The 10,195-nt window shown below is 40.9% G+C and overlaps 1 protein-coding gene across 1 annotated transcript; it reads left to right on the top strand.

The window, feature by feature from the left end:
• Positions 1-1,208: 1,208 nt before the first annotated feature.
• On the top strand, positions 1,209-10,101 carry LOC308395026 (uncharacterized protein; the record flags this gene model as incomplete). The annotated part of the gene is made up of 5 exons (XM_080879680.1): positions 1,209-1,549; positions 1,651-4,392; positions 9,738-9,789; positions 9,915-9,998; positions 10,093-10,101. The coding sequence occupies exons 2-5, from the start codon at positions 3,584-3,586 to the stop codon at positions 10,099-10,101; spliced, it is 954 nt and encodes a 317-aa protein (XP_080735806.1). The 5' UTR covers positions 1,209-1,549; positions 1,651-3,583.
• Positions 10,102-10,195: the final 94 nt, after the last annotated feature.

The following is a 10,195-nucleotide window of genomic DNA, read 5'->3' as shown; positions in this document are numbered from 1 at the left end:
CTGAGGTCTGTTTATTGCAAATATCTTTGACCTGTTTTTATGTCTTATAATGTTTATATTTGTATTTATGTCTTGTATTGCTGGTAAGTAACTTTCTTGCACTGAGGTCTGTTTGTTGCAAATATCTTTGACCTGTTTTTATGTCTTATAATGTTTATATTTGTACTTATGTCTTGTATTGCTGGTAAGTAACTTTCTTGCACTGAGGTCTGTTTGTTGCAAATATCTTTGACTTGTTTTTATGTCTTATAATGTTTATGTCTGTATGTATGTCTTCAATTGCTGTTAAGTAACTTTCTTGCACTGAGGTCTGTTTGTTGCAAATATCTTTGACCTGTTTTTATGTCTTATAATGTTTATATTTGTACTTATGTGTTGCATTGCTGGTAAGTAACTTTCTTGCACTGAGGTCTGTTTGTTGCAAATATCTTTGACTTGTTTTTATGTCTTATAATGTTTATGTCTGTATGTATGTCTTCAATTGCTGGTAAGTAACTTTCTTGCACTGAGGTCTGTTTGTTGCAAATATCTTTGACTTGTTTTTATGTCTTATAATGTTTATGTCTGTATGTATGTCTTCAATTGCTGGTAAGTAACTTTCTTGCACTGAGGTCTGTTTGTTGCAAATATCTTTGACTTGTTTTTATGTCTTATAATGTTTATGTGTGTATTTATGTCTTGTAATGATTATGTGTGTATGTATGTCTTGGATTGCTGGTAAGTAACTTTCTTGCACTGAGGTCTGTTTATTGCAAATATCTTTGACCTGTTTTTATGTCTTATAATGTTTATATTTGTACTTATGTCTTGTATTGCTGGTAAGTAACTTTCTTGCACTGAGGTCTGTTTGTTGCAAATATCTTTGACTTGTTTTTATGTCTTATAATGTTTATGTCTGTATGTATGTCTTCAATTGCTGTTAAGTAACTTTCTTGCACTGAGGTCTGTTTATTGCAAATATCTTTGACCTGTTTTTATTTCTTATAATGTTTATATTTGTACTTATGTCTTGTATTGCTGGTAAGTAACTTTCTTGCACTGAGGTCTGTTTGTTGCAAATATCTTTGACTTGCTTTTATGTCTTATAATGTTTATGTGTGTATTTATGTCTTCAATTGCTGTTAAGTAACTTTCTTGCACTGAGGTCTGTTTGTTGCAAATATCTTTGACTTGCTTTTATGTTTTATAATGTTTATGTGTGTATTTATGTCTTGTATTGCTGGTAAGTAACTTTCTTGCACTGACGTCTGTTTGTTGCAAATATCTTTGACCTGTTTTTATGTCTTGTAATGTTTATGTGTGTATTTATGTCTTGTATTGCTGGTAAGTAACTTTCTTGCACTGACGTCTGTTTGTTGCAAACATCTTTGACCTGTTTTTATGTCTTGTAATGTTTATGTCTGTATGTATGTCTTCAATTGCTGTTAAGTAACTTTCTTGCACTGAGGTCTGTTTGTTGCAAATATCTTTGACCTGTTTTTATGTCTTGTAATTTTTTATCTGTGTATTTATGTCTTGTATTGCTGGTAAGTAACTTTCTTGCACTGAGGTCTGTTTGTTGCAAATATCTTTGACCTGTTTTTATGTCTTGTAATGTTTATATTTGTACTTATGTCTTGTATTGCTGGTAAGTAACTTTCTTGCACTTAGGTCTGTTAGGTTTGTAGCTTGAACCTATTCGCTGGAACGTTAAGACAATATAATTACACTGCAAGCAAGAAGCAAGTAGGCAAACTTCTTCATGGTACTCGTGCACGGGAGAGATTGGACAGAGCGCCGTCCCTTCGCTTGATCCCAGTAGCTCTCGTCCGTTCTCCCATACACTGTCCTTTTATTGAGGTTACATGAATATGCATAGGTTCATTAACATACGACGTCTACATACACAAAGAGTACCTTGCCTGTGTGTGTGTGTGTGTGTGTGTGTGTGTGTGTGTGTGTGTGTGTGTGTCTGTCTGTCTGTCTGTGTGTGTCTGTTTATTGTCCACAGATCAGGTTTGAAGTGTCTGTGTGGTGCAGCTGGTCTGGTCTGTCTCTGTACAGTCGAGGCTGCACCCACCCATAAAACGGTGGAGGCTCACCAGGACATGCACACCTCACAAGTTCCCGGCTCTCTCGGCTCGGTTGAAGACGGGTTTCTTGGAGAAGGGGAGGGCAGTGAGGCACAGTCCCCCGTCCCCCGACGCCCCTCGCGATGCCCCTCCTTCTTCGACTAACCCTCTGCAGAGGAGCCGTGAGAGCCAGGAACTTGTGAGTTTTGTATGTCCACTCAGGCATCCTTCATACCTGGTCTGTAGGAAGTTCCTGTCAGAAGGAGGATGGACAGTGAACATTTTAAGCCCACTCGGCAGCGACAGATGGCCACCCCTTCCTGAGCCTGGTTCTGTCGGAGGTTTCTCCCTGTTAAAAGGGAGTTTTTCCTCCCCACCGTCGCCAAGTGCTTGCTCATAGGGGATTTTTTGGGCTTTTTTTCTTAAAACCAACCGCTGATAAGTTCACTGGCATCAAGTTTAGGACTCTGCAAATATTTAAATGGATAATTCGTCATCAAGTGAGGAATGATCCATTTAAATCATATTTGAGAGTCACATATATTTGTATATAAATATGATTTGTTGGACAATAAGGCAAATCACAGACTAATTTGGACAATTGGGAAAAATTAAATAAATAAAAAAAATTGGATAAAATGCATGTGTCATTGTTTCATATTGATTTCAAATAACATACCATTTGATTTCAACATATTTTTGTTACACTTGCAGTGGTGTTATTTTGTTATGATCCTGTTCCTTTTAAATATAAATATAAACCATCTAAATAGAAATGGAAAACTAGAAAGATTAAAAATATAGCTTTACTAATCTGAAAGTTATTTGTCATTGGATCCATCATTCCCACAGTGGAAACACATTATTTCATATTATGTTCAATTCAGTAGTTAAAAGCATAAAATTTAATAATGTCTATTTTTAGTTTACTTTGTTAATAAACACATTTTTTAGTATTTTAGAAACACTAACATCATACATATCCAAATATGAAGCAATGTTTTAACTCCCATTTACATACAGACCTGTGGCCAACTTTACAAACCATTTTGAATTTTTCCAGCTGAGGCGTTCAAAATAGATATACTTTTGATTGTCACAGTGTTATTTGGGCAGCTGCCTGCCTAATATAACATAACATCACCACAATATTTTACATTAAATGAGGAAATGTATCTTTGTTTCCTCAGCTAAGACTGCTTGGCTGCTGTAGCTTGTGTTTATGTTGAGAGTGACATCTGATTTAAAAGCAAGAAGCAAAAGCCACTGAGCACCATCAGTCAGCACAGAGGCAATGCTACAAATTTAAGGAACGAAGGTCAATTCTTTGTGTGTGTACATGCACAGAGCACATGTGCACACGGTTGTGCAGATTAACTCACAGATGTATATGACAACTCACGTTTGTGGCATTAACATTGTTTTCCAATCTTAAACAGAAACAGGAAGCTCCAACCCGGAGGGCGGTGCACTGTTGGACGGACCAATCGGAGTCTGCGCTGCGGGACTGTTTTGATCACGCGGACTGGGAAATGTTTCACGTGGCTGCCAGAGACATTGATGAATACACAGACTCAGTCTGTGGATTTATCAGGAAATGCGTGGAAGATGTCGTCCCATCCAGAACAGTCAAATCCTTCCCAAATCAAAAACTCTGGATTAACGGAGATGTTCGCGTGGCACTGGCGGCACGGAGCACCGCCTTTGCCTCCGCGAACACATCGGACTACAAACACGCACATTACCAACTCCGGAAGACGATCAAAGCAGCCAAACGTGAGTACAGGGACAGGGTGGAGCAACAGTTTGACAACCCTTGGAGTATGTGGCAGGGACTAAACACGATCACAGACTTTAGAGGGAAAACCAGCACACCGCAGACCACGGCCTCTCTGTGTGAGGATCTAAACGTATTCTACGCTAGATTCGACACAGCGAACACCATGAGACCGGACAGTGTGCGCACCGCGGATGACGTCAGTGCGCACACTGTGTCTGAGGAGGATGTGCGGAAGTGCTTCAGGAAGGTGAACGCGCGCAAAGCTACTGGTCCGGACGGGATTCCCGGCCGCGTCCTCAGGTCATGCGCGGCTCAGCTGGCTGGAGTGTTCACGCACATCTTCAACCTTTCCCTCTCTCTGTCTGTAGTCCCAGCCTGCTTCAAAATGGCCACCATCGTCCCTGTACCCAAATCCTCCACCATCTCCTCATTGAACGACTGGCGACCTGTAGCCCTGACCCCCATCGTAAGCAAATGCTTCGAGAAGCTGGTCAGGGACTTCATCTGCTCTGCACTACCCGACTCACTGGACCCTCTACAGTTTGCATACCGCCACAACAGGTCCACTGATGATGCCATAGCCCTGACACTACACACTGCCCTGTCACACCTGGAGAAGAGAGACACGTATGTGAGGATGCTGTTTGTAGATTACAGCTCAGCATTCAATACCATCGTTCCCTCGAAGCTGGACAGGAAACTGCAGGATCTAGGACTGAGCAGCTCCCTCTGCAGCTGGATCCTTAGCTTCCTGTCTGACAGACGCCAGGTGGTCAGACTGGGCAGCATCACCTCATCCCCCATCACACTGAACACTGGTGCTCCACAGGGGTGTGTACTGAGCCCTCTCCTGTACTCACTCTACACCTACGACTGCACAGCCACTAACAGCTCCAACATCATTGTGAAGTTTGCGGACGACACTACAGTGGTGGGTCTTATCACCAACGGTGATGAGACGGCTTACAGGGAGGAGGTCAGCGCCCTGACCCACTGGTGTCAAGACAACCATCTCACCCTCAACGTCGCAAAGACAAAGGAGTTGATAGTGGACTTCCGGAGGTGCAGAGAAGTACACACCCCCATCACCATCAACGGCGCTGCTGTGGAGAGAGTGAGCAGCTTCCGGTTCCTTGGCGTACACCTGGCTGAGGATCTTACGTGGTCAGTACACACAAACAAAACAGTGAAGAAGGCGCAGCAGCGCCTCTTCTTTCTCAGGAGACTGAAAAGATTCGGCATGAGCCCCCGCATCCTCAGGACCTTCTATCACTGTGCCATTGAGAGCATCCTCACTGGATGCATCACCACCTGGTATGGCAACAGCACCGCCTACAACTGCAAAGCTCTCCAGCGAGTAGTGCGGTGCTCTGAACGGATAATTGGAGGTGAGCTTCCCTCCCTCCAGGACATCTACAGGAAGCGGTGCCTGAGGAAAGCGGGGAGGATCATCAAGGACTCCAGTCACCCCAGCCATAAACTGTTCAGACTGCTTCCATCAGGAAGGAGGTTCTGCAGCATCCGGTCCCGTACCAGCAGACTGAGAGACAGCTTTTTCCATCAGGCCATCAGACTGCTGAACACGTCATAGACACCTCAGCTTCACTACTGGAACTTCAACATTATGCACTCCACACTGTATATAAATGCCACTTGTTTTGCACATATTCAACTCTGTATATTTTATATATTTTATTATTATTATTATTATTTTATTTTATTTTTTTACTATTTAATTTGTAAAAATGTGTATACACACACACACACACACACACACACACACACACACACACACACACACACACACACACACACACACACACACACACACACGTAGGAAAATATTTAGTATACACATCCAGAAATGCATACACTATTATATATTGTACATATATTTATTAGTTTCAGGTTGGCCATTCTTGTATTTTGCTCGTTTGTGTTGTTGTGTTTGCACATCTCTGTTGCTTGTGGGGCTCGCACACAAGAATTTCACTCGCATGTGCTGTGCCAGTGTGCCTGCACATGTGATGTGACAATAAAAAGTGATTTGATTTGATTTAAATGTAATACATACATTTCCGTCATTGGCCATAATTCTTGCAAGGAAGGGACTCAAAGGTCACAAGTTATTAAATAAAATTAATTAAACACACCATTAAAAGAAGTTCACTATTCACTCCTTAAACGTCATAGCTAGCAGCAGTTATTTATATCTATGAAAGAGAGAGCTTAATTGTTTGATTAAGCTTGATTGGAATGTCAGCTCCACACTGTGGCTGGTTGATTAAATAAGTTGGGGGAGCAAAAGTAAAATGAGCTACTTGTGGGATACTATTTAACTTGGGTTGGGTAAGCTGCTCATTTTATGCTCATTTTACTTTTCAGATGGTGTCAAGCCTGGCAGTTTGGTGTAATTGTTAGCCTAGTAATTCATAGTAATATATTTCTCACACACAACCTCAACCTCTGCCTCTCCATGTGAGCAGAGACGCAGCAGCATCTTGTTTCTACAGGAAGCCTGATTAAAATGTTAGGCATTTATACGGTGTACAAGATTAAAGAATATAAAACTGATATTACTAAACCTGATTTCCTTCCATCTATTTTCTGCTGCTTATCTGAGTCCGGTCATGATGCCCAGACGTCCCCCTCCCCAGCCACCTACTCCTGCTCTTCCTGGAGAACAGTGAGCCGCCACTCTGGTGCCTTTCGGTGTAAACGAGTAGCTTTCCAAATAACTCAGCTCTTCATCGTGTTTCTAAGGCAGAGGTCAGACATCCTTCAGAAGATGCTCATTTGTGTCAGATTTTAGTCATAGGTAAAGGTATGACTGTAGACTGACGGGTAAATCAACAGGGATCAATACCCTGCTCCTCTTTTTTCCAATACAAGTTCCTCTATCAAATCATTTTTTGACACTTGAGTCAGCAGTCCAAGCAGAGATGTCCAGAAGTTCCTTTTCCCACTTAAGTGGTATTTATGGTCACACAAATGCGTCTGACAACAGACAGGCAGCGAATACTGGGATACCACGGCGAGCCGGCCGAGATACATAATGTGTCCAGTGTGTGTTTGGTCTGCCCTTACCAGCTCGTCTAGGAGACATTCTGGAGGCCTCCTATTTCAGATGCCAGTCAAACCACCTACACTGGCTCCTTTCCTTTCTGTGAATGATCGCAGTTGAGGAGGAGAAGCTATGCTGTCCCCTGGTATGGTCTCCCCAAGGCAACTGGTTCTTGATGAGGGGCCAAACTTAAGTACAATTCAAAAGACCAAAGTTACTAGCCTGGGACCAGTACTGGGGAGGTTTCTTTGTTTTCCAGAACAGCTAATAGCTGTGCCCCATGAGTTCAGCTTAAAATATCCACACAGGTACTTCGTCCTCCCTCGGGTGGGCAGAGAGCTTTGTGGTCCAGGTTGTGGTCCAGTCCCCGGCTGCTTTAGCTGGCTTTAGAAAAAACCTGAAATTAGAATTAAAACTGTTTGTACCTTCACCTGTGTTACTTACAGTGATATGTTATGTCATTTGTTAACTGTCTCTTTAAGCTTTCAGCAGCTGGAGAGTTAAAAATAGTCTGTGTGAAAATAGGCAGGCGGTGAACTCGAGCCTGTGATACGTTTTTAATGTCAGGCTGTGACCACAAACACCAGAGTGGTCATCAGCATTCAGATCAGCTGATAGTAACCAGAAACGGCTTTATGGTCATTCTCTTAATTGTTATTGGCGTTTTCTTTTATTTGACTTGTTTAAAATAATAAAAAGCTGATTTGGGTTCATTTTATAAGCAAATCACATAACTTAATACAACAGAAATAAACTGACAGAGTAATGGAAAATAAAAAATTATAAATGTGGCCCTAAGCTACACGGATCACTGGCCACAATTCATTCAGCTGGAGGTCTTTTTTTTTTTTCAAAGTTAATTTTAAATAGAAATAAATGTGGGCAAGAAATTAAAACTAAATAGGGAGCAAGCCTGAACCCTAAAGGCTTTACTAAGTGTTAATTATGCAGGTTTAGACATGGGCTGATTTGTAAGCTTGTGATAAACCTTAAATAAGTATATATGTATATTTTTGTCTGTTCCCTTGAAACGCATGCAGGTTCTGCAGGAGTTTCACCAGCAGCTGTTTGTGCAGAAGAACATGGCGTTCCAGCAAGCAGTACGGTAAATACTGATGTTTTTCTCTTTTTATTCATTATTAAATGCATAAAATATCACATGCGATTGCTTTTAGTGATTATTGGGGAAAATAAACTCGTATTTATTATGCATGGAATGAAATCCCCAACCTTAAAAATTTAGAACTTAACATGATTTCTCTAAAATGTTCAAGTAAAACTTGAAGAATAATTTTTGAAACTATTAAAATCCAAATCTCAAAGTGTTTGGGTTGCTTTTAATACAAATTTTGTAGCATAAAATAAGGTTCGTGTTTGACTAATTTAGTTGGCAGGAGGTGTTAATCAGTTTACCGGAAAATCAATTTCTACAGAAAAGTGAAGTGAAATGTGGATCCTTCAGGTTTGAACTGCACAGGTTGGAAACCACAGGTAAAATGCTGTAATGAACACAGATCAGAGGAGATTGTTGAGAAGTGGAACAAAGCTCAACAGATGACAGATTAATTTGTTTAGACAACAATCAATACAAAATCAGACGAGTGGAACAAGCAGCTCACGGGCATCCTGAAAGCTGAGCTGGCCGTGGCCACAAAAGCCCGGACTGGACTCGGCTCAGGACCTTGATGCTCAAAGCGGCTTTAGGCAGAGCAGATCCACCTTTTTGGTCCAGAGTTAAACATCTCAACAATACCAGATGCAGAAAAGATTTTTTTTTTTTTAGACATTCATGATCACTGGAGTATGAAGCTTGAGAAGCTGGGTGATGACCTTTCCTCTAAATTGATACACAAGCAGGAAAAAATGTTCTAATTTTCTAAAAAATTGTAAGTAACAGACAAAGTAGCTCCATTGTTTGAGTGTCAATAATCTGTCTGCACTGAAATAAACAACTAATTTAAATAGATTTTAATCACAAAAGTGCTGCACACACATTATGGAACAGTCTGGGTAAGAAGTCAAAGCAGGAAACATAATAAGTCCTGCGTGATTGGTCTTTATCTTTGTTAGTCTGAACTATGAGCCTGAAGGCAGAACAGTGAACTTTGTACTGTACTCCTTGCCCTGCACAGGAACTTAGATTATTTCCCATTTTTAGTTTTTATTTACAGATGTGTCGTCTCATTTCCTCACCGTGGGACTATTTCCAGCTCGTGTTTGTTCCGACTTTATCAGACTGTTTATCTTCCTAAATAAATGCACAACCTCCACTTTTAATTAAATATTTGGATTGGACGTGGATCTTTAACATGTCACCAGGTGAAGGACTGGTGACATCCTTCAGAAGATGCTCATTTGTGTCAGATTTTAGTCATAGGTAAAGTTATGACTGTAGACTGACGGGTAAATCAACAGGGATCAATACCCTGCTCCTCTTTTTTCCAATACAAGTTCCTCTATCAAATCATTTTTTGACACTTGAGTCAGCAGTCCAAGCAGAGATGACCAGAAGTTCCTTTTCCCACTTAAGTGGTATTTATGGTCACACAAATGCGTCTGACAACAGACAGGCAGCGAATACTGGGATACCAGTTATAATTCTGACTTTGAAGTGAAGCCACTTTTTGTTTTGGCTGTTTTTAATCAGTTCCAGTCGTGTTTAACCCCCATTTAGATTTACTTTCCCAAACTTTGTGGCACTAATGATTCTGTGTCCAGGTTTAAAACACCTGCTCTTTGAATTTGTACAGAAATTCTAGTTTAAGTCTGAGTTTTGTGCTGCTTTGGAGTATTAGTTGTTTTATATTACCTGAGTCCTGAGTAAAGTGTGGTATAAATGCAGGCATGGTCTCAGTGTTTTCTTCAGTGTTCTGGCTGATGTTATTGAAGCCACAGTGAGCATTTTTGTCCGTTCACCAGTGTGGCGGTATTTGAAAAATATACATCACGGGTGAAATGAAGATGGTTAAACTGTTACATCGCAGCTTTAATTTGAATGAACGTGTTTGTCTGTCTGCAGGCTTCTCAGCCAGACGAGCTGACCATCGAGGAGCAGGAAATCTTGGAGGTCATCGATGATGGCGACATGGAGGACTGGGTCAAGGTACAAAAATAACACAAACACAGTTATGTAGCAGAAGCACTCTCATGTTTGAGGGTTGGTTGTTTTGTGTATTAGTTCACTCTCTGGCTCTTAGACTGTTTGACAAACATTTAGTTTCAGTTTTTATAAGACCTCGCACCGGTACAGACTATCTACTGGACGTTTTAGTGTTTCTCTGGGATCAGTTGAACTGATGT

Source organism: Rhamphochromis sp. 'chilingali', assembly GCF_963969265.1.
Source record: "Rhamphochromis sp. 'chilingali' genome assembly, chromosome: 4".
NCBI lineage: Eukaryota > Metazoa > Chordata > Actinopteri > Cichliformes > Cichlidae > Rhamphochromis > Rhamphochromis sp. 'chilingali'.
Note: the sequence above shows the minus strand (reverse complement) of the source record. Positions and strands in the feature narration are given on the sequence as shown.